At 45.2% G+C, this 25,659-nt stretch overlaps 1 protein-coding gene across 1 annotated transcript in view; it reads right to left on the bottom strand.

Moving 5' to 3' along the window:
- LOC146829275 (integrator complex subunit 6-like) overlaps positions 1 to 25,659 on the bottom strand; it is a 319,223-nt gene that overhangs the window by 73,617 nt on the left and 219,947 nt on the right. The window contains exons 12-13 of the mRNA XM_085607922.1: positions 25,148 to 25,363; positions 24,286 to 24,409 (exon numbers count right to left, since the gene is read on the bottom strand). Coding sequence (XP_085464048.1) covers positions 24,286 to 24,409; positions 25,148 to 25,363 — 340 coding nt within the window. The remainder of the gene's footprint in view (positions 1 to 24,285; positions 24,410 to 25,147; positions 25,364 to 25,659) is intronic.

The raw sequence follows: 25,659 nt of genomic DNA, 5'->3' as shown, positions 1-25,659 counted from the left end.
TGGGGTCGGAGTCGATTGCGTCGGTGCCGGGAGCCGAGCAGGTTTGGTGGTACCAAAGGCCTTCTTCCTTATGTCGACTCCGACATCGGCCGCTTCGAGTTCGGCACCGAAGTCTCGTTTGGTGCACTCGGTGCCGATGTGTTTTGCTGGCGTCGAAGGTGTGGAGGGCCTCGATCCGACCAGCGCCACTTTCGGTTTCGGTTTCAATTGAACCAACACAGCTTTCGGTTTCGGTTTTAAAGAAGGGAAACCAGCCATTTTGGGCATTAATGTCTGCCGCTGAATGTCCGAGGCCGGGCCTGAGGGCGGGGCCGAAGAACTGCGGGATAGGTCTTGGGTAAGGCCCAAAGGCGATCCCTCGACCGGAGCCATAGACTGTTGCGCTGGGCTTTCTTCAGTCTGAACGGGTAGGCCTTGCTCGTCACCGGAGCTACTCTCTTCGGCCCCTAAGGCCTCATTGTAGTCTCCTACCTAGGTGTCGTCTTCATCTCTGTGAAAGAGTGTTTCGTCGACGTCTTCCGATCCGGAGTCATGTTCGGAAACGGGACTGGAGGGTAGGTTCTCCACTTCTTCGACATCTTCGGTCTCGGCGTTGAAGATGTCGGCCGGGGCCGGTGCCGCTTGCTGCGCCTCGAGTCTCGCCGCTCGTCGATTCCGTAGAGTCTTCTTGGATCGAAATCTGGCACAGGCCATGCATGTAGATTCGTCGTGATCCGGTGAAAGGCATTTGTTGCACACCGGATGGACGTCGACGTGGGGGTATTTCGCATTGCATACCGGACACCTCTTGAATGGTGTCCTCGATTCCATCGCTGATGTCGAATCGACGGTCGGGTAAGATGCGAAAGTTTGTTCTAGAAGTTAGTAAACTAACAAAGATACTATCGATACCGATCGAGAACAGTACCGACGCGAGCTAAAGGCCTTTTGGCCTGAAAACAGTTTTTCCTAACTTGAGTCAAGATAACACATCCGAACCCAATGGCGGAAAAAAACAATCTGAGGATGGAGAGGATGCCCATGCGCACTGTAGTCCAGGGGAGGAGTCACCTATCCCAGGATTCTTCGAAGACTCTTCCAGGACAACAACGTGCAAACATCCGGACCCAACACTAGGCGGCGATCTATGCACAGATATGAATTCAGCAGCCCACATGCCTCGAACTTTAGTGTTACTCTATACATGCATAGTATACTTTGATGTCAACCAGAAGCGTATGCAGGCCGTTACAATAATAAAATGATTTAAACTCCCAAATACTGGAATAAAGGACACAGAACAAAGCCTATAAACCATACTAAACCTAAGCTTGTGGTTGTGGCTCATATTACGTTGACACTGCTGATATATGTCAGTGTGTACATGATAAAAACAAATTTGTAGTGCAGGTGTGGGCTGCATGATACAAATGGTGAGAAAGCATCCTTAAATATAGTGTTCATATTCTGGATAATTCTTTGTTAGACCTGACGTTATTGCACATGTTGTCATATATGTATACTCAGTTTCACAGTATAACCTTCTATAAAACTTAAGGATAGATCTAAATGACATGTGGGGGTGGGGGTGTGGGGTAATGTATTATAATTCCATGTCTGGGGCCACTAGCCCATGCCAACTCCATTCGGCCAATCAATTTAGCTTGTCTCCTGCCTTGGCCCCATATCAGCTCCCCCAAGAGGCTGTCCAACTCTCCAAAGATAGCCGCTGGCCCCACCGCTGGTAGGTTAAGAAACTGGCAAATCACTTTGGAAGGAAGCAGCACCACTTTTGCAATAGTCCCTCGACCTATTGGGGCCAGAAGCAATCTCTTCCAAAGTGCGACCTGCGGTCTTAGGTTAGCAATTTTACCACCCTAGAAGTCCTCCAGTACATCTTTATGGAACATTCTAATCTCCAAGTATCTAAATGTGTGTGTTTCTCATGTAATATTACTTTATCTACAAGTGACGTGAATTGGGTGAATGCCCTCCACTGTAGAGTGTATGCACAATTTAGACCAGTTCTCTTTTAGGCTTGCCAATACTTCCATTTTGTGGAGTATCTTATAAAAGGTTTCTAGGTGTCCTACATGTATTATTGATAAAAAGTAACCATGACATCAGTGTATTGCGAAACTGAGTGGGCAGCATTACTCAGAGCAATAATCACTCTGCACCAGCTATTCTCAGTGCTTTGGTGAATGGGTCCACTGCCATTACAAACAGAACAGGTGACTGAAGGTAAACCTATTGTTTACTCCTTTCAGTGGTGTACTGTTGCAAAATGGAACTGCCTATTTTGACTCTAGCTGTGGGGCGGTTGTATAATGAATGTATCGATTGGATCATTTGTACACTTATACCAAGTTTATGTAATGTAGTGAATAAACATTTGCAGCTTAAAACATCAAAGGCTTTCACTGTATCCAAGGTGAGTATGGCAGAATGTGGATATTTTTGGAGGAGAGCTTTCTAGTTCACGAAATAGTCGTCCAATAGTCAATGATGTTCTGCATACTGAATAGTATGTTGTAAATGCCTGAGTAATGGCCAACTGAGACTGCTGAGGGTGCCCTGCGGTATCCCTTATAGTAGTGACTGGGAGATGTTTAGCTTCATTTCTCAGAATTCTGGCACGTAATCTTCCTGCCTTGTCAGCATGTGTGTAGGATGCTGGCTCTTAATATGATATATCAAAATGAGATATATCGTGCAAAGAGTTCAGGGGTTTCCTTATAAGAGGACAGGGGCTTGCTCTAGCAATCCAAGGTGCTCTTCTAGGGGCTAGTGTGGTCGAGTAGCCTTAGGCTTACCAAAGGGGAGTGATGGACATTTGCAAATACACACAATAGTTAATAAGTGAGACACCAGACTCAATAAGGAGAATCACACAAATTTATAAAAATAGCACGTATATTTATATAGATCTAGGCACCAGAAGCAATTCATTTAGGTAAGTACGTTTTTCAAAAGAAAAACGTTTGTATTTAAAAAGTCAACACTTACTGCAGTTTTCAGAAGTTACAATGTTATCCTATGGAAAAAAGCAAGTGCGGCAGTCAGGTACAGTACAGCGATTTCGAGACCAGTCTACAGGAGATAAGGTGAGTGGTGGGCAAGGTCCAAGGCAGCACCAGCAGAATACACCAGCGGCACTGAGGAGGCCAGGTGCAAGGATGCAAAACAGCGTCGGTGCCCAAAGTTACTCTAAGGGGATCAGTCTTTGCGTAAAGAGGCTGCAGGCTTTGACTCAGAGGCCAGTTAGGCTGAATTAAGAAGAGGGGCTCAGGCCTGAAGATGCTCAGGGACGTAACAAGACCTTTGGTCCTGTCGTCCATGGCCCATGGGCGACAGATGAAGAGGTTGCTTTAGGCATCGGGTTTTCCTTACTGGAAGCAGTCGTGGTAGAGGGGGCCTGCGTACAGAGGCTGCAGGAGACGGAGATTTCCCTGGGGGTGAAACCACCGCGTACTCGGTCTCTGGAGGGCCACGATGACACAGTTGGCCCACTTCAACTCGGGTGCAGTGGTGTCTTCAGGAGTCGGGCTTCCGCATTCACAAAGTCCTCTCAGGACTCTTTGAGTGCCTGCAGGATGCAGGGTAGCAGGTCTGCTACTTCTCTGGAGTTCTTGGCTCCTGAGTGAAGTGTTGGCAACTCTCCGGGGCTTCGGGGACTAAGCAGCAGCAGGCCAAGTCGTCTTTTGGTGCTATCGTCAAAGGCAGCAGGTAGGACGGCAGGGTTGGTGCCAAGTCAAATGCTGGGGATTCAGTTCCTGCTCTTTGCGACTCTTCATGCCCGTCTTCTTCTTTTAGGTCGGCAGGATCTGCATCTCTGGTGCCAGGGGCTTGCCTAAAGGCTGAATTTGGCGGTGTAAGGGGAGTGTAGGGTTGTAGCCAATGGGCTAATTATCCTTGGAGTCACTACGCCTCCCATATGACCACTTCCTGTGGGAAGTGGGCATAACTCTGCCCCGGAATTTCAAAGTCCGCCATCACAAATATGCCCAACTCTGAAAAGTGGTGTCCACTTCAGTTAGCCCACCTTAGGGGTAGTACTAGCCAGGGGTGGGCACACCTACCTAACTGACTAATTTTCGCGCCTGTCCAGGAGCCATAGGACTCTGGACAAAGAGGTTTGGCTTTCTCTCCTGTGGGAGGAGCCAGATTTTCATTTCAAAGACAGGGGCTTCTTTTAAGCTCCCATACCTTTAAATGCTAATCAGGTCATCCTGAGGGAGGGGGTGTAAACACCCTCTTGCCAGACAAGCTTTGTTTCTGCCTCCTGAGAGCAGAGGCATTCACTCTGGGAGGTCAGAAATCTATCTCGGGTGGCAGACTAGCAGAGACCTGTCAACCAAAACACCAGAGGCAGGTACGTTTTCAGAGGGCACCTCTATGGTGCCCTGTGGGTGCATGTAGTCACAAATACACTACTGGAATCGGGGTGGGGTTGTGAATATGACATGTTTGATACCACATATCACTATTTTCTGTAAAGCCATTATGTAGCTGGGGAATTAGTTTTCATCAGTGCCCAGCACATGGGTTAAAATGGCTTCTCTGATCACTTGTACTGGCAGCAATGGAACTGACCAGCACAGGGGCATTTCTGCTCATGCAGATATGTCCTCACATGTAATATACGGCATCCTGCTTTAGGGCCGGCAGGCCTAGAGTAGGAGTGACTTATAAATATTACATGCAGTGTTAGGGACATGGCACACAGCGATGTGTGTCATGTCATGTTTCCATTTTTGTCTGCACCAAAATATGCAGCCTGTGCTGGCAGCCCTACATGGGTTTGGTTAGGGGTCCTTTAGGGTGGTAAAATCTGTGTTACAGCCCTTGGAGACCCTCTTTAGTACCTCAGGCCCTGGGTACCAGGGGTACCATTTACTATGGACTTACAGAGAGTGCTAAAGGCATTGCCAATTGGGGACACAACTGTACAGTTATGGGGAAAGAGATGTGGCCCTGGTGACCTGGTTAGCAGGAACCCAGTGAAGTTCCAGTCGAAATCACATCATGTACCAGAGAAAAAAGTGGGGGTGACCATGTTAAAAAGGGGTACTTTCCTACAATGTGCATGTGTATGTGTGAAATTTTCCGTATAATCAACACAGAGCAGTCTGTCCAAGAGCACATCATGTTCTTTCTCAATCTACTAACAGTGTGGGGGACAAGGAAAGGTTCAACACTGCTTATTGTTCCTATATTATTAGCCTATCCTCCAATGTTAATATTTTAGTATTGTCTTACGACGCCACACATTCATTTTAATAGATATATCCTGAATAAAAAATATCAGGTCCTCCCATTCCATCAATCAGTTGGTTGCAGTTGCCGTATTAATGTCTCTATATTCAACTAACGGTTCTTGCTGTGTGAATTTATAGGCAGCCTCTTCTAAATTTGTTGGTTGCAACTGCCAGGTGGAAATAGGAGCCATACTACAACTCAACAACTAGTGGAAAATGTTCAATAGTGTTCTGCTTAAGTATTTTGAACTATCCAGCAAACTATAAATGTCTGGTGTGCAAAACATATAATCTTGTCTGGAATGCAGTTTGTAAATCGGGAAGTATTCCCATTTATATTACATATGGATGGGAACTTCTCCAGACATCCAAACGTGACCAGTATTGACAACATGGCTGTAAAGGTTCAGCAGTTTTTTTATATCACTGAGGTGTGCAACAGTGGTGGAAACAAGCGACCTAAGTGTCCATCAGCCATTAAAATCGCCTCTCAGTATCCACAGTATGTTAGACCGGTTTGTTAAGACACTAGTGAGAGCCAGGTAATAGTTTGGCTGGTCTGAGATGGGGGCATATATCATCCAAAACACCACAAGTGGTCGACCCAATTTGCCTATTATAAATAGACATTTATCTTAAGTTTCAATCTCGACTTCAATCTGCTCAAGGGCGGCCCATATTTTAGCCCTAATAGGACCTCACCTGTGCATAGGTGGAATAAATGATAAAGAACACCGGGCCTCGTCACCTCTTGCGCAGTCTAATCCCCTCAGGCTATGTCAAATGTGTCTCCTGCACAACATCAATCTATATCTATCTATGCGGCATGTACGCATTAACGATATTCATGGCCCTTATATTCAAAGTTAGTCTCGGGTATCGTCTGTTGATAACCATTTAGATAATGAGTTATCTCTGGTACATACATTAGGTTGTGGCACCAGCATAATTTCGTCCCACACACGAATGCTCTGATTGACCCTCCATCTAATACACACTAGCACACAAATACAGATACAGCTGGCAAACATACTTACCTACAAACCCCACGAAAGTCCCCTGCCCGTACTGAAGCATACTAACAGCCACAATGTACCTTCTGCCACATAATATTTACCACTACTAGTAAACATAATATGCTGCGTCTAGTGCAGACAGTGCCAGTGGCACATGAGCAAAAAGCACTGACACTGTTCCCCACCTGCCTGCTTACACCACAGTTTGCACCTGAATTCTTTTTTATGTTCTGATCTGTTTCCTACCAGTCTTTATTATGTTTTTGATGTTCCTATTCTTGTTGATACTCATCTGCATTATATCACCATTTCATTGCAGCTCAGTTTATTGTCTATAGCTCACTTTTACTCAACTTTAGAGCAATATCTGTATTTTATCTTATTTATTGATGTATCCACAGATACCAGTCAAGTATTAAATAAGCGAATCGGCTAATCCGGGAGTAACTTTGGATAGCGAGTCCGAATGACTGTACAGCAGACCTGCTTTTTATTTGATGCAGCGTCCACAGACGATTCCTGGTTTGAGAGCTCATTTCCAGATTTCATGGCTTTAAATGCTGCTACTACGCTTTCTTCTGGCTCTCATTTGCCTACTCAATGGTGTATGTGGAAACACTGAATGTTTTTAACTTTGTGGCTGTTGGCTTATTACGAGGTGTTTGCTGCCAGTTATCATTTTTGGTTTGCGATTCTGCTCCATGTGCAGTCTGATAGGACTCTATCCATCCCCATATTGACTCTGAGCTTTCAAACAAATGCGTTTTTTGGTCAGCAATTACTTTAAGTTTAGCTGGGAACATTGGTGGTATTGTAGACCAAGCTCCTGGAGTTTCTTCTTGGCAGTCAGAAATGAAGCACGTTTCTGTTGCACCGCTAGGGTAAAATCAGGAGAGATCAAAACTTTCTGCTTATCCACGCAGTTTATGTCAGATTTTGAACAGGCAGGTGGGGAGCCCAGTAAGTCCACTGCCTATATATTTCAGCTTCGGCTCAGCCCCACTTGTTCAGTGGCTTTACTCATCAATTTTGAGTTTGTCCCGCACAGCATCTTTACCATCCTTTTGAATGAATGACATATCCTTCCACTGCTCACATTTTAGGAGCTATTGTTTTCTTTCAGCACTCTAAGAGAGTGCATGTGTTTTGCTCTCTCTCTCTCTCATGTTCTATTTCTCTGCCCCAAACACACACCCCTTCCCAGTGTGGTCCATGTTGCTCCCTCATTGTTCCTTTAAGCTCCTCCATTGCTATTCAGCCACCCTTCCAGGCTCCCCCGACGCGGGCCTTAAGTGCATCCATTCCTCCCTTTACCCGCCCACTCCCTCATGCTTCCCCCCAACCCACTCCCTTCTATTCGCTTCTATGTTGCCCCCACACCCAACCAGTTCTTCCTTTTTTGTTAATTGATTATTTTTTAAAGAGCCCTGCAACAAATTGCTGCTGGCCACTCCAAAGAAAAAAAAAAGCAAGGTAGTCCCATTTAATTTTTTTTATATATACTGATCCGTCTTGGATTGTAAATCGAAACAAATACTGCTCGAGTCCTTTCGTTGGCACGCTCATACTGGTAACGGATGTACCTGCACATGTCATCAAGCATTCATTTGCCTACAAAATGAAGTGATCGCAAGCATCATTGAACTTTTTTTATATAATTGCTGGCAGGTGCTGCACAGCTTCAACAAAGAAATGCTTCTTGGCCAATGCTACACAGCATTGGCAAACCTCAATGACTGCGCCATTAAGGCTCAAAGGTTAAGCCCATAGCTTTGCCAACGTTCATTATATATTGTGAATAAAATGGACCCCTTCCAACTATATGGTATGCTACTCAATTGTAAACAACCATGGAAGCAAAGGCTACATTTTGAAGCCCAAAACTTCAACATTTTCTTTGACAAGAGATACTGGTATTTCATTCGGGCTAGGATCATTGGTCTTAAGCTACATATTACAATGGCTCTGTCAGCAGGACTATCTGAGACAGATGTCTTCTGTTCTTTTTGGTATAGTGCATTTTTTTTGAGTACCAGGATTTTTTAGGCCCAATGGCTTTTTCCTAGAGGCCAAATTACTTTTCAGTTAACCAACTGAAAGAGAAGCACATAGGTATTTAACATACCCCAAATCTGCACACACAATTCCATGGTCCTTTAGCAGGCAGAAACATTACTTACTCATGTAATGAAGTGACAAGTTAATTCTATTATGTTTTTCTACCTGCCCCCAACTAAGTTTCCTAGATATTTTGCTGAACTTTTAATCCTGGGATATTTAGTTAACACAAAAACAAAGTGGAAAATGGTCACTTTCCAAGCAAGCAACTTGAAATCTCAAAGTATGCGGTTTTATGAAAAAGATGGCCAGAGATGAATGTGCAATCCAATATTACAATCCTGTGAGTTGGAAAATTTGTATAATTGGCAGGAATGTCCGAAATAAAGCAATCCTTTAGGGTCCACAACTCTAAACAATGCAATGAATGTACTACTTGTTCTCCACCTTTATCTATTCTTAACTGAGATTTGCCGTTTATGATTACCAGCCACATACTAATCACACAAGTCATCATGCAGAGATTTCAATTGCAATTTCCATTATTGGTCATTGTGCCATATGTCGTGCCAGTAAGCTCTCTAAAGGGCTAACAGCCGAGTTAGGTTTTCCCTTTTCTGTTTAGCAGAAGGATTTACATAAATATTACAATGAAGGAATCCTAACTAGTGTCTATTGGTTATCATTAGGTGTGATATTTATAAAACCTCCCACTAAAGAGGATTTCACCACCCATGTCCCCTGTAGACAACATCAGAACTAAAGATGTAAGTATTCAGGTCACAGTCATTCCCAACCTTCTGGATACCTCCTATATTTCAAAAGCAGAATTTTAATTTGTTAGATTCCTAGTAATTCATAGTGCTAACTTAACGGAGACCCCATTCAGGACTTAGAACAATATATATTAGACTTATTAATGGATGGGACCGCCACATACTTTTAAGAGTCACTTCTATTAGATTTATTGGCCAAGGAGGCTACTAATCAACTGCTAACCCTTTTTTCCCCTATAAACAAAACTAAATTACAGAATATCTTCAGATCATGCTCCCTCCAATCTTTCCCTTTTTCACGTTCCTCAAAGCTTGTCAGTGATACCTACTATTTGTTGCAGTGGTTACGCCTATCTGTTCATTTACCATTTTATGACACAACAATATTACTGAATAACACTCTGACCCATGACACCTCAATAACCCAATAATGTAGCCTCTCTCTAATGTTTAAGACTAATTCCGCGATTACAGCTGTTTTCTAAACAAACTCTGTGGTCTACCTGGAGTCAGTGCCAGTTAGGAGTTTGAAAGAAATGTTCACTATATATTTTGAATTCAAACACTGAAGTGCTTCTATATTATTTTAAAAACACATGGTACGTTTCTTCTTTTCAATATATCAAATGCTCCTCCTGAGGGGTATTCAGGGAGTGACAGTAGTTTATGGCTGATAAATGTTTCAGGTAGGTGTGTTAGTGTATCGGGCAGGTTATGGAGTATTTATTTATATGGTCCTTGTGTTCGTCAAGTAGTCTATATTTAAGCGGCGCACATTCTGGGAGCTGTGTGTCCCTAGGCATCGCTGTCTTTAGTGCGGGTCGGATTTGTATATACTGATATGTTTCAGTGGATATTCCTGTTGCAAATCTGTGGAAGATATAACAGCCCCTTTGCGCCACAGGTCACTTACCTTGATGTTCCTAATATGGCTGTGTCCCATAGGGGCATGGATTGCATAAACTGATTTATTCATTTTGTTATCAACAATTTTGTTGGTTTTTGCATGTACAAAGAACATACATGTCCTAAACACACACATAGGCATCTCCCCATAACCTGCAGTGGGTCACAGAGTCGTATATCAATTCAGTGATTCTGCATCCATATTGAAGCATGGAAACAAACTGGAGGGAGAGAGTTTTCCTGCATGCCATAACTTCTGGGGAGTGAGGTAGGTACTATGGAGTATCAATTGAATTAGACCCAGTCGGGAGAGTATGGTGATTTCTCGAGGGGCCATTCGAGCAAGTCGCCTGTCCTGGTTATCAAGGGGGTCGATCCAGTTCCCCTATTTCTGCCTCGGAAAGGTAAAGATTGCTGGGGTGTTGCTGACCAGAGTGGGGTAGATGCAAAAGACACCACCCCTCTCCAGTTTTCCTATCAGAAATATGGCCAAATGGGTTATACTCGGGGAGCCCAACAAGACAAGCTCTGTGCATGGCTAGAGCATGTCTGAGTTGCATGTATTAATGGAACTGGATATTTGAGAGGTCATAATGGTCCTGGAGGCACTGGAATTACCTTATGTGGTCCCTCTGCCCAATGTCTCCAAGGGTCGTAATGCCGATTTTGTCCCAAGCATGAAAGCCTTAGAGATGTGTAGTGTGGTGGAGGCGCCTTCCCCTCCACAGTGGAGTTTGCTGAGTTAGTGGATCATACCAACTCATGGAGCGCAGCGCCGCCCGCCAAGTCTGCAAAATTACAAGGGTAACTTCAGGGAGTCGATGTGGGACATTACTTTCTCTAGGCCAAGAAGGGAGAATTTGCCCTGATTGGTGGCACCGTCTCATCCTCCGGTTAACCATTCGTTGCCAACCTGTAACTGTGTCACCCTATATTACATGTGCAGGCCATCAATTCCCATAAAATAAATCCAGTATTTGTAAAGCGCAAACTAATCACCCCGAAGGGTCTCAAGGTGCTGGGGGTCCTCAGGGAGGTTAAGTGAGCTATTGTCCAGAGTCGCATGGTGATGAGCTGAGCTGCCACCGGTGCTGGGGATCAAACTGAGTCCCACCTTCCGGAGTGAGCTGCTTTAGCCGCTGCGCCACACCTCTCCGACATCATATACTGACAACTGGCATTTAGTCCAGGCTATGCGGGGCTGCTGGCTTGCCCACAGAAAGGCTTGTACATTGGAAGTCAGGTCTTTAAACGACATGTTAGGGGTCATCAAAAGGAAGTTCTGGAGGACGTATAAATACTGTAGTAGGACCATCATTTTATATAGGGACACACGGCTCAGTACGGTAAGTGTCAGAGTCGTCCAGCGATGAAGATCTGATTTCATCGCGGATATGAGTGGTGGCATGTTGAGGCTCGAGGTCAGTTCTGGCATGCAGGAAGGAATATGCTACTTACCAGTATGCATCTGTTCTTGGCATGTAGAGCTGCAGATCTACACACTTGTGCATAGATCGCCATCTGGTGTTGGTCCCGGATGTTTGCAGTTGTTTTTCCTCTTGGAAAGTCTTTGGAAGTCACGAGGTCGGTGACTCCTCCTTTGGATCGTAATGCGCATGGGCTTCGGCTCCATACTCAGATTGTTTTTCGCCAGCAGGGAAATGATGGAGCGTAGTAATAAACAGTGAAGATGCCCGTGTGTTGTATCTAAATAAGATAAACTGGAACAGATAAAGGTAGCCGGGGAGGCGGGTGGGCGTGTGTAGATCTGCAGCTCTACATGCCAAGAACAGATGCATACTGGTAAGTAGCATATTCCGTTCGAGGCATATGAGCTGCAGATTACACACTTGTGCATAGATTATATAGCAGTACCCACCGTTAGCGGCGACCACCCGTATCTGTTACAGTGGTTTGAATTAATGTTTTGAGTACAGCCTGGCCCACACTAGCTTGTTGCTTACTTTGCACATCTACACAATAGTGTTTAGTGAAAGTGTGCGGTGTTGACCATGTAGCTGCTTTGCAGATATCATCTAATGGGATGTTTCCTAGAAAAGCCATTGAAGCCCCTATTTTACGTGTAGAATGTGCTTTAGGGGGAACGGATAGCGTTTGTTTTGCTTTGTGGTAGCAAATCTGAATGCATTTGACAATCCACCTAGCTATCCCCGACTTGGAGATGGGGTTGCCCTTGTGTGGTGGAGAGAAAGAGACAAACAGTTGTTTGGTCTTACGGAAAGGTTGTGTTCTCTCGCTGTAGTAGAGTAAGGCTCGTTTGACATCTAGTGTGTGTAGAGCTCTTTCTGAAACAGTTTGTGGTTACGAGAAAATACTGGTAGTTCTACAGATTGGTTTTGGTGAAAAGGAGAAATGACTTTAGGGAGGAATTTTAGGTTGGTACGGAGAACAACTTTGTTATGGTGCATTTGTAGAAAAAGTTCTTGAATGGTAAATGCTTGTATCTCACTGACCCTTCTGAGAGAAGTGATGGCTACGAGAAAAGCGGTTTTCCAGGTTAAAAATTGGAGTTCACATTTGTGCAATGGTTCGAAGGGAGGCCCCATTAGTCTGGTGAGAACGATATTTAGGTTCCACACAGGTGAGGGTGGCACTCTGGGGGGAATTATTCTTTTAAGGCCTTCCATGAAGGCTTTAATGGCAGGCACTCTAAAGAGTGATAGATGTTGCCTGTTTTGTAGGTAAGCTGCTATAGCTGCGAGGTGCAGGCGAATGGACGTATAGGCTAGATTACACCTTTGTAGGTGGAGTAAGTAGCCTATGATGTGTTGAATGGAGACGTCTAGGGGATTGATGGTGTTGTTGTGACAATAGATAACAAAACGTTTCCACTTGGCGGCGTAGCACGCTCTAGTGATGGGTCGCCTAGCTTCCTTGATGACGTTCATACAGTCAGGGGGAAGATTTAGATAACCGAATTCTAGGACTTCAGGAACCAGATTGCAAGGTTAAGCTGAGCTGGGTCCGGGTGTCTGATCTCTCCATGGTTCTGGGTTAAGAGGTGTGGAGAGAGGCGTAATTTTTGGTGCGGTACTACAGATAGTTCCAGTAGTGTGGTGTACCACGGTTGTCTGGCCCAAGTTGGAGCTACTAGGATTAGTGTGAGGGAGTGTTGCTGTAGTTTGCGCACCACTAGTGGAATGAGTGGGAGAGGCGGAAAAGCGTACGCAAACCTGCCTGACCAGTTCATCCATATCGCATTTCCTTTGGACAATGGGTGTGGATATCTGGCGGCGAAGCCTGGGCATTTGGTGTTTTCGTGGGTGGCGAAGAGGTCTATCTGTGGATGCCCCCACATCTGAAAGTACGGGTGCAGAACTTGTGGGTGGAGTTCCCACTCGTGGATTTGTTGTGTTTGTCTGCTGAGGAGATCTGCCATAGTGTTTTGGACTCCTGGGACATGCTGAGCTAGGAGAAAGATTTTCTGGGGTATGGCCCATCTCAATATGCTCTGTGCTAGCTGAGAGAGCTGTGGAGAGTGTGTGCCGCCTTGTTTTTTAATATAGTACATGGCTGTCATGTTGTCTGTGCGGATTAGGACTGTCTTGCCTGAAATCTGTGTTTGAAAAGATTTTAGGGCTAAGAAGATCGCTAGTAACTCCAGATGGTTGATGTGGAGTAACTTTTGTTGAGGTGTCCATGTGCCCTGCACGGTGAGATGTAATAGATGAGCTCCCCAGCCGGAGAGCGATGCGTCTGTGGTTAGTACTATCTGGGGAACCGGGTCCAGGAACGGTCGACCTATGGAAAGGTTTGTGGTGGTCCACCACTGCAGAGAGCGATGGGTGCGACCGTCTACCAACACTAGATCTGTTAATTGACCCTGGGCCTGGTTCCATTGGCGTGCTAAGCACTCTTGGGAAGGACGCATCTGGAGTCTTGCGTGAGGTACTATGAAGATGCAAGAGGCCATCATCCCTATTAGTTGCATAAACACCCGAGCTGGAAGGGAGTGTTGTGCTATGAATTTTGCGCGTAGAGCCTGAATGCTTGCAATCCTGGCAGGATTGGGGTAGGCGAGCGCTTTTGAGGTGTCTATAGTGGCACCTAGATATTGTTTTATGTGGGATGGTTGTAGATGGGACTTTTCGTGGTTTACCGTGAATCCTAGCTGGTGAAGTAGCTGGATCGTGGTGTGTGTGTGTTGTACACACTGATTGTATGAACTGGCTTTCATCAACCAGTCGTCTAGGTATGGGAAGACATGAATGTGTTGTCTTTGCAGATGTGCTGCCACCACTGCTAGGCACTTGTTGAATACTCGTGGTGCGGTTGTGACTCCGAACGGGAGCATTCTGAATTGGTAGTGTTGGCCGTCCACTACAAATCTGAGGTACTTCCTGTGAGCGTTGTGCACTGGAATGTGGAAATAAGCGTCTTTTAGGTCCAAAGTCGTGAGGAAGTAGTTTTGGGAAAGCAGCGGCAGTACCTGCTGAAGTGTCACCATATGAAAATGGTCTGAGTGTATGTATTTGTTTAGGGGCCGAAGGTCTAGGATGGGCCGTAGAGTCTCGTCCCTTTTTGGTATGAGAAAATATAGGGAGTAGACCCCCATATTTTGTTGGTTGGTAGGAACGTATTCTATTGCCTTTTTGTCTAGGAGGGATATTACCTCCTGCTTGAGTAGCAGTAGATGTTCTGGTGACATTGGGCGTTGTCTGGGTGGAATGTTTGGGGGGAGGGGGGGGGGTAGATATTAGTTCTAGGCAGTAGCCTGACAGAATTATTTGTGTTATCCATTTGTCTGAGGTGATGGTAGTCCAGACCGGAAGGAAATATTGGAGTCTGCCCCCGACCGGAGTGGGATGGTCTGGGGGAAGTGGAGGGAAGTCATTGGGTAGGCGCGGTGGCAGAGCGGGCGGTGTTTGTTTTGCCTCTGCCTTTGTTATTGTTGCCCCTGTAGCCGCCTCTTTGGTAACCCCTTGTAAAGGTGGACTGAGTAGGGGATTTGTATGAAGTGGAGGCGGTGTCTAAGGAGTAGCCTCTGGATGTGCTCCGAAAGGAAGAGCGGCGAAAGGAGCGTCTGGGAGGGTGAGATTGTAGGGCTCCCATGGATTTTGCCGTGTCAGTGTCCTTTTTCATTTTCTCTAGGGCGTCATCCACTTTTGGGCCAAACAAATGTTCCTGGTCAAAGGGATGGTTGAGGATGGAGGCTTGTACATCCGGTTTAAAACCTGATATCCTTAGCCAGGCATGGCGACGGAGGAGGACACTAGTATTGATGGCCCTAGAGGCTGTGTCTGCTGCATCTAAGGCACAACGTATGGAGGTATTAGTAATTGTTTTGCCCTCCTGAATTAGCTCATTGGCCCTAGCTTTGTATTTATCAGGGAGATGGTGCATTATGGCTTCTAACTCGTCATAATGGGCCCCGTCATACCTCGCTAGTAGGGCTTGTATATTGGCGATACGCCATATATTGGCCGCTTGAGGTGCAGTGCGCTTGCCTGATGCGTCCAAGAGTTTAGACTCTTTGTCAGGTGGTGGTGCGTCGCCTGACGCCTGGGAGTTGGCCCTTTTCCGTGCTGTGGATACTACCAGGGAATCTAGTGGCGCTGGCCCTCTGATGTAGGAGGGATCTGTTGGGGCGGCTTTATACTTCTTTTCAATGCGCGGGTTAATGACCATGGCCCTAACTGGGTCATTAAAGATCTCCGGCGTATGTTTTATAACACCTTTTAGCATAGGGAATATGGAGGTGGTCCTATGTGTGGTGTCAAATGTATCTAGAAGGAAATCCTCCTCCACTGGGTTGGTATGTAAATCTACCCCGTGGTAGTGTGCCGCCTTTTGAAGTAAATGGTTGAACCCCAAGGAGTCTTCTGGTGGAGAAGGTCTGGAAGGGTAAAGATCGTCTTGCGGAACGTTAGGGATATCAGGGGCATTATATATATAATCGTCCCATGGGTCTGGGGATCCTGTGGGAGTGGGGTCTCCTGTAGGTATATCTTGGGGCACATCCCCTATGTCATCTTATGGATCCCCTTGATCATCATCATCCGAAGATGGGATCGGGGAATGATGAGGTGGGGGTGGAGGGGGTGGAGGAGGGGAAGGTGGAGGAGGTGGTGGAGAAGGTATTCTGAAAGGGAAGGTAGCAGAGTCCTTCCTTTTTGGAGGTGGAGGCGGAGCAGGTTTCTCTAACTGTCTCTTTTTGATAGAGAGCATCAACTGTCCAGTTTTGGGATCCTTAGTTAATGTTTTTTGTAAGGGATCCGGTGCGAATAGTTCTGGAGAGGTTGGTTGGTCCGTTGGCACTGAAGGCGTCGGGCCGTTCGTTTCTTAGGTTTGTCGGTGCTGGTTCGTTGTTTGGAACCATGCTTGGAAAGCTCCGATTGTTTAGTAGGCGCCGAGATGGATTTCGGCTTCGAAGTGTCGTGCCGGTGGCCTTGTGGGCTTTTGTCGGTACCGAAGATGGGGTCGTGCCGAGGAGCTGGGTCTCGACCCCGAGTGTTTCGGTGTGGGGCTCGGTGTCGAAATGGAGGCTTGTTTCTTTTTCGGTGCCGAAGGGTGTTTATCGCCTCCGACGGTGGGCTGGCTCGAGCCCGAGCCGCCTGAAGGCTTAATTAGCTTCTTTACCGGTCCCGAAGGTGCGGTGTGGGAAGCAGTGTCTTTGGTCTTGCTTAGGCCCGAAGGCGAAGGCGTGACCGAAGCCTTTTTCGGTGCCGGTGAGGGTGCGTGGGGGTGGGGGCGGTTAGAGTAGTACTCACGACCCTCTGTGCCGGAGTGATGTCCTCCAAATCTGAATCGTCGGCTTCGGATGCGCTGATGAGTCCCTCGTCGGTGTGTTGTTCTGGAGCGTCGACGCCTTCCTTGAAGATGTCATCCGGGATCGCTGTCGAAGAGTGTGCCATGGTTCTTCTGGCTCTTCGGTCCCGAATAGTTTTCTTGGACCGGAAGGATTTACACGCCGGACAGTCTCGAGCCTCGTGTTCAGGGGAGAGGCAGAGGTTGCACACCTCATGGAGATCGGTGTGGGGGAATTTGGACCCACATCGAGGGCACTTTTTAAATGGAGTCCTTTCCATTAGCCAAAACCGGAGCTTGGGTAGGCCCGAAGGCCGTCGTCGACGACTGGAACCGAAGGTCTTGCCGATGAGAGGCGCATCGAGTGGGGAGATCGCGATCGAAACAATACCGCAAATTGGGGTGAGGATTGCGCGTCGATCGTCGAACTGGAAGCTGTTCGGAACCGGAGCGCAAAGGTATATCCGAGCTCGATGGCGGAAATAAACAATCTGAGGATGGAGCCGAAGCCCATGCGCAATACGATCCAAAGGAGGAGTCATCGACCTCGTGACATCCAAAGACTTTCCAAGAGGAAAAACAACTGCAAACATCCGTCCCAACACCAGATGGCGATCTATGCACAAGTGTGTAATCTGCAGCTCATATGCCTCGAACATATAGATTCCTAAGTATTAACAACTTAGTCGCTTTATTGGTATGATCAATTGCCGTTGCATAGTCGCAATGTCCCCCTGAATTGGGACCAGTATAGATTTGCCTTTGTTTACTCGAAGTACCAAGGCCTGCTCGTAGAGCTCGAAAGTTGAAGACAGTGCAGCCCCATAAGATTTATGATAGGAATTTATTGATAGCGATTGCATTTCTTCCTCAGAAAAAATGTATTTCATAGATAGTGATACAGGTTCAATAGTTGTTAGTTGTTCTGTTTCTTTTGATCCTATGACTAACAGACGAGCTACACCTTCTCTCCATGAGACTGGAACCAGATACAGGTTGAGCCTCGGCCACTAAAATATTACTTCTTTTCTCCAAGCCTTTGCAATTTGCAAATACCAGGAAAAGCTTCTGAGAGGAATTGTGAGTGGTTAATACTTGGCCGACAAAACAGGGTTTTTTTTTTTTTTTTTGCACAAAGTTTTCACCCTTTATCTCTTTTTCCAGGAAAGCTGTTGGGTTCTCATCTGCACTGGGTTCTCACATTTCAAAAGTCCCTTCTAAATAGAGGACTCGTCAACATTACTTGCTATGTTCTAGGCTGTTGTAACCTCTATTGGTATGTGCAATAGATTGTACATATTGCTACTGTGGTATTGTCAATGTTATCAAATAAAAAGCGGTCTGCTGGCTGTTGCAATCTTCACTTGACTGGCTAATGTTAGATAATGTTTTGGTGGTCACTTTTGCCGTTGTCCCTATTTGAGTGACTGGATGAGTGTAAATGATTCATCCTGCTGACTGACGTTTAACAGACTATTCACATCTTGTCTAAAATTAACTGTTAAAGTTGATCTAAAATCAGTGTTTTTTTTTTATTTCAGCAATTAATGAGCTTTACCTCTCTTGAAAGGTCGAATGTTATGAAGAACTGGAGAGCGATTACAGTCACATTACATTGTTCAAATGACTGAGTTTAGTATCTATTTTAATCATACATGGGGCCACCTGGAACACTACACACAGATAAGATCATCAATATTCACCAATATGCTGATTATATGCAACTCTACTGAAAGTCTCCTCTATTTCAGACATCCAGTGCCTCAAGCACTGCTTGCATATCATCCAGAGCAGGATGTCCAGCACCTACCTGAAGCACAAGACAGAACAAGACAGAATTCCTGTTTGTCAAGAACAGCAAACAGTACAAACCTGACTCATTGACATGAACTTTGATGGCTTTGCACTTCAACTTTCACTGAATACCAAGTCACTGGAATTCACCCTGGACACCCACCTCACCCTTAACAAACACAATGCCAAAAAATCCAATGATGGCCTCGTACCAGCACTCTCTTCTAATGAAATTCAAACCATTTCTTACAGTAAGCGACTTCAGAACTGCTGTTCAAGCTCTCATACTCTTGCATCCGGATGGTGGTAAGACACTCCTCCATGGCCTCTCAGACTCCACACTTGCATCCCTTTAGGGCATGCTACAGGCTGCAACACATCTCATCCAGGGCCTGAAGAAATATGATCACATCACCTCCATCCTGATCTAACTCCACTAGCTCCCCTTGCAAATCCGCACCATCTGCACCATCTTCAAAACCAGCTGCATCATTTACAAAGTCCTCACAACCAGCACCCATATCTTGCAGACAAGCTCACCGTCTCTGGTTGTTGTCAGTACAACAACAGCCAGGACACCATCAGACAGCAGGACTTTTCTGCCTATCCACCAAGGATCCGGAACAACAGTTCCTGTATCTATCAGGATCGCCCCAATGATTCTTCAATTTAGGTAAGAGTTGAAGATGCACCATTTTAAGGAACACTACACCACAATACATTAACCGTCCACAACGCAGGTTCCGCTCATACTACTCATTGACTTTATGCTTGTATTTGACCATATACAGCGCTCCACTGCCTTTTGGCTAGGTTCGCGCTATAGAAATGGCATATCCCTACATACACACATAAGTAGCTAGTTTGCAGCTGGTCAACCTGTAGCTCAAGTTTCTCTGACTGGACCGTGTAGCATAGGTCCGACAGGACTCACTGGTATGAGGTATGCATTGAGGGGAACCCTGGGAAGAGCCTGTTTCACTGTATTCAGACAACATACACTTTTACGTCACAGACCCCCCCCCCCCATAACCATCGTTCAGCAGACCCAGATCCTTCATATTTTTGGCCAACATTTGGGCTACACGATAAATTGAGATAAATCCCTTATGCATTTAATTACAGGCACCATGCCCGCTCTACCCGTTGATATCTCGTCTGCCTGTCTCTTCATAGAGCTTCAAATATTTAGGGATACATTTCACAACAGATCCTCACCTCTTTTACCAAAAGAACTTGGCCCCCATATTGACCTGCTTCACAGCGGAAGTCCAACATTGGAAGGGATTGCTGCTCCCCCTACTGGGTAGAGCGGCAATGTTCAAGATTATTTTAGATGTGCTAAGTAACAAAAATAGACTAATGATGTGAGAAGTTGGCCTGGCATATGCTGTCCACTAGTCATAGGGAACACCTTGCACCAGTCCAATTCGACTCTTATGGCGGTAGGTTAAAAGACAACCTTTAAAGAAAGCTATCCTAGTGGCAGCTGTGGAGAGCAGCCTTCAGGCTAAGTCTTGAAGGAGTGTTAAGCTTATTGTTTTACCATAGATAACCTCTTGAATAACCAAATGAAAGAGTAGTCCACACAGGTATATATATAAAATATATGTATTTATTCTAAGAATAATCCCACTAGTCTCTTTATGAGGCTGGAGGTAAAGATACAATTCAAACAAGCATTGATAGTTACAATAAATAGCACTGGAATCATAGGGCCCCAGGGGGGGACCAAACCATATATCAAAAAAGTGGTATAAGAACCACGACAATTCTACAGACAATGACTAGGGCATTTAGGGTCGCTGGACTCTTGTGAAACCACCCAAGGTAGTGAGGAAGGGGACCCACAGGAGACGCGTGCAGTGGTATAAGCTACTGTTGGGATCTCTATTAAAGCCTATGGAGAATGCCGCGGTTGAATTTTACAAGATTAAAAACACTTCTAGCAGGAGTTCTATTTCAAGAGTTTAGAGTTAAGCTTTTGAAGGGCTCACACCCACGAGAGTACCACGAGAGTACTGAGGTACCACTGTTACCTGCCCCAGGGAAGCCGGGTGCATAGTTAGTTTTCGATGTCGGGTCGCGGGCTGATTTTCAATGGCAAAACGTGAAGAACTGCTGCTAGCAAGAAGCGTCGTCGATGTCGTGAAGATTGAAGATGTAGATCTTGAAGAGAAGGACCTGAAAGCAGAGGGGACAGAGTCTGGGTCACGGCACAGTGACCAGGGGGCTCAGGAGAAAGAGCCCTTCAATGTCGGGTGCTTCCAGGTGGAAGATGGGTAGCTTGGATCGTCAGTCACGGGGTCCAGGAGGCTTCAAGGAAGGCCAGCTTCTGGAGGGCGACTGTCCCACGAAGGATGAGGGTCGCTGCGGTGTTAGTGTCAGGATTGGATCCACTAAGCCTTGGCAACCGCAACCCACGCAAGAATCACAAAGCAGCTACTGGTGCAGACCCACAAGGTCTGAGCGAGGTCTCCAGCGAGGAGACTGAAGAGCAGGCCTGGAGCAACCAGGGGAACTCTTGGAAGTGAAGATTGACCTCCACCAGGGCCCACCAGTCGAGAGACAAGGGACCGCGGGAGGCAGCAATTTGGCGTGCGTAAAGATGCGCCCACGGGTCGCCGGAGCGGGCTATGGCGTCGATCTTTGGCACAGATGATGCTGAGAGGTTGGCTCAATAATGGGCCAAAGCACAACTTTCCCACTCGTCGGGTTCATGTGCTGAGCAAGAGGTGGCCGGTGTCCTGGGGTATTGGGGATCTCGGCACCCATGGGGTCCACGATGCTGAGATTTGCTGTGCACACTCACTGGCCTCTGGGATGCTTGGAAACCCACCTCAAGGTAGGTAGGAGTCGTCGATGTCTGTAGGAGCAGCGAAGTTCCAACCAGGTCACTTGCAGTGTTTCAGGTGCCTGCCAAGCAGGGGGGTAACTCCTTTACCCCAAGGGAGATTTCTTCATTCAGCTGTGCGGCAGCAAGTCGAAGTTCAAGTCTGTAAAGTCCAAGAATAATCAGAGGCTCTGGGGACCCTGTATTCACCTTTATGCAAGGATTAGGGGAGTGTCCAGATCAGAGCCCACCAATGAGAGTTCAGGCGGGAAAGGGTGGCTACACCCTCTCCCCTTTGTGTTTTTTCCCGCCTGGGCAGGGGACAGGATGCCCCTGAACCAGTTTAAGGCGGTGTATACAGAAGTAGGCACTGGAGAAGCCTACATGCAAGTATGAAAGACATCCTATGGTGCACCTACCCAGTTCCAATCCACATAGTCTGTCTGGGGAGGTGGGAGCACCTCCCTGCAACAAGATCCCTATTGTCCAGCTGCCGTGGCTGGGGTTCTGCCCAGCAACAGGCAGCCAGAGTCGTGTGGGTGGTGGGTAGCATCCATTTTGTACTACGTGTGCACTTTTAAATTGGTGTCTAAAATCTGCCGCTTTTACCATATCGCCCCTCTAGCAGGCGGGAATCATGCCCTCACTCCCATGGTTGGATTAGGGGTATGATTCCTACATGTTTGACACCAAACATGACATGGTTCTGTGCAGCCACTCTCAAGTTATCACGCTATCGCGATTACTTATAATGCGGTTAAGAGTATATGGTATGGCTGCACTACAAACAACCCAGCAATAGTTTTACGAAGGTTGCAGAGGGGCCCTACTCAGGTAGGGGTTCCCCCTCACACATATCTCAGCACCCTGCCTTGTAGGATTAGCAAGGCCTGCCTTAGGGGTGACCTATGAGGATATATGTGTTGTATTAAGTGGGATACAGGATACCTATATCCCTGTAAGGGGTGCAAGCACCACCTTACCCAGACTACAGTAGTGGTCTGGTGGTGTCAGTTTGTATGGCTGTCCCAGGGGTGGCACAATAAGTGCTGCAGCCCCTGGTAGGCCTCTGAGGGACCCATGCCCTGGGTACCTAGGGTACCATCTACAATGGGCTGACCGGGTGTCCTAAGTATCCAATTGGGATGTACCTAGGGTACTCACATCAGTTTAGAGAGGAAGCAGATAGGCTGGGGTCCTGGATAGCAGGGCCACAGCCTGGCTAGAGTCAGAAAACAGTCAAAACATCAGCAAAAAGTTAGGGGCAACTATGCAGTCGATGCCACTCTCCTACAAATGAAATAAAAAGCTTTTTAGTTATAGTGTCTTTTTCTTAGTGGAGTTTATATGTGTGGTATTAAGGAGAACAAAATAGGTTTGTTTCCAAACATCACAGCATCCCTTGATTCCTGTTTAGAGATGGTTATTAAAGCAAAGGCATTCACTCCACTTCAAGTATGTATTGGGTGGGGTTCGGCGGTGCTACAATAACCTGTCTTTCACATTCAAGCGTTGGTGCATTGAACTAAGTACACTCATGTTATCTGTGGGTGTGAAAACAAACCATGTAGAGCTAAGCCAAAGTCTAAGTTTATACAACAGTTAGAGAACGAAGTAAACCAAGTTGTAATATTCCATACGTAATATTAGATGGCACCAAAGTGTAGAGCATGTGACCTACAATAACATGTGCTGCAAACAAAAAACCTGCATCAATGCCAACAATGGGACAGTTTGAGAAAATGAGTGACTAGGTAGATAGTGACTTCTTTCATTTCCTTATGTGTTTACTTGTTGTTTTTATGGCATATTGCCAGCAAAGTTTAATTAGATCTATAAAGTAACAAGTTTTGGAGCATGTCAAGGTGTACCAGTAAGAGCCTACAAACCATAACTTTTAAACCAAAGCTATACAGTAAAATCTATTTGCATTCATTTGCACATTAAAGCTATAAGATCCTGGAGTCTTGGCTTTAAACAACACTACAGCTTCTTGACTGCTATTAAAACGAATTTAATAGCTAGAGGTCCAGTTCACAAAGGAACAAGGTTAAAAGTTGGAAATAGGTCTCTGCAGGGTCCTTCACTAACTTTATGATAGTCATACATTTTAAGGAGAAATTTAAAGCATAACATTTACTCTAGCAGTTATTCCCATCAGGGTAGCATTCTGCAGGAATAAATATGATGCAGCAATGTTTACCTCATTTATCTCCTCCTCTGCTCAGAGAGAAAATATTTTGTGATGTGGACAGTACCTTTCTCCTATACCGCCATTAAATATGGGGCTCCCCTTTTCACTTAAAATGCAACTGTTGAAAGGGGTAAATGAGTGTGTATCACCAGGGTGGCAATCTCTTGTGATTACCCACAAACGTAAGAGACTGTGAGTATTACCCTCCAATTACAGGGTATCTTATAGAAACATCCGCAATCCAGCCATGAACCCCAAACATTTGATGCTAACAATTCTGCCATACTGGCAAAATACCACACACAGAACTACACTTTCACAAAGTAAAATTCCACAAACCCATAAAGTGCACCTTCTGCATGTAAGTTCAACTTAAATGGATAACACCTTTGTGGATTGGCCACTTGCTGATGATTAATCATAACTAACCCAAGTAAGAGACATTGCAGGTTTCTTATAGTGTATTACAGATCTGCATATAAATCTTTACTGTTAGGTAATGGTTCTCTACGTTATGTTCCTCAGGTCAGAAGTAATAACAGAAAATTTACATTTTGAAATGTGGTACCAGTTATGCATAATTTTCTGAACTGTGATCTTTTCTTGCATTTTTATAATTAGAAAGCAGAGATGCAACACAGAGCCCAATGTAGCAAGGTCAAATTCATACAAGCATAGAAAAGAAAGAAAATAGGTTTACCTTCATCCTGCCCAATGAGAGGTCTGTGAGTTTTCAGTAAATTCGATCTCATTCTAGTCAATTGGTCCAAAAGATTTTGACGAGGAATATCATAAGCATTCCTATATGCTTGTGGCTTTAAATCCTAGTTTTAAATGAAGCATACATTAAACAATATATATATATATATATATATATATATATCAAAATGTCAGACTCCCTTTATACTCCCCCACCACCAATCCACCCTAAAGCCTCTCTCATTTCCTCCCCAAGGAAAAAATAATATTTTGTTCACAGCCAGTGATATGTAACACTGTCTAAAACTGACAAAGTATTTGTTAATTGTCTGGGCTGTTACTCTGTGATGCTAAATCCACCATAAATGATGATCCACTCTGTACTATATATATGGTGTTGCAGTTTGGTTGGCTCTGCTGCACCTGGCCTTTGTCATTAATAAAAATATATTTAAAAAAAGCAAAACCGTATATTCCGAGGTACAATATTCGATAAACAAATCTAGGACTAAGTCTGGCTTACATTTTAACACCATTTTTTCTTTTGCTATGGAGATTCCATTACTTTGAGCAGATGAACCATCATGTTTTTTAAATCTCCTGCACTGAAAATAAATGTTTTTTCTAACAACCAAAGGTATGTGAAAAATATGCACCTTTCCTGTTAGATGTCAAGTAAACTGCTGTCGGTTCATAAAGATATTTATAGCTGACTTACCAAAATGTTTGACAAATGAGCCAAAATAGAATTGTGTAAAGAAAGGTTTTTGGGTTGTGAAAAAATAAACTGATAGGCACACATTAATTCTTTTAATCATGTACTAATGTAGCCTTTCAAACTTGCTGTTTTTCATTATGCTTACTTTGTTTAAGAGACCCATTTTGAAGCCGGAAAATTCTTCTGGATTCCTTTCAGCTAATGGAAGTGGTGTTTCACCCACAATGTCTTGCAGAAATTGTTTAAAATTGCTACGACAAGTTATTGACCGTCCCACGGCATTGTTCTTCACCTTGATACCTGTCTCGGAAGGCACTTTCCTTCCAACAGATGCCAGTATTCGTTCAGATTCGAGTTTAGTCTGAAACAAGTTTACATACAAATTTAAAAGACATAATTTCTCAATTTGCTAAATGAGAGCAAAATAGAACATTTCAAACACCAAGAAGCTCTGAAAGGAATCTCAAACTGGTGAACTGGGTTATCGAAATACGGTAACTCACAAAGTGGTACCCGCACCAAAGTAACTACATTTTGTCAGCTGAGCACCAAGAAATAAGTGTTTTAACTAAAAATAGTATGTGAACCTGAACTAAAATTGTAAAGCGCCTGCCATAATACATTAATACTGCACACACATACTATTTCTTGCAATAT

The sequence above is a fragment of the Triturus cristatus genome, chromosome 5_2 (assembly GCF_964204655.1).
Source record: "Triturus cristatus chromosome 5_2, aTriCri1.1, whole genome shotgun sequence".
Classification (NCBI taxonomy): domain Eukaryota; kingdom Metazoa; phylum Chordata; class Amphibia; order Caudata; family Salamandridae; genus Triturus; species Triturus cristatus.
This window is presented reverse-complemented; position numbering and strand designations above follow the sequence as displayed.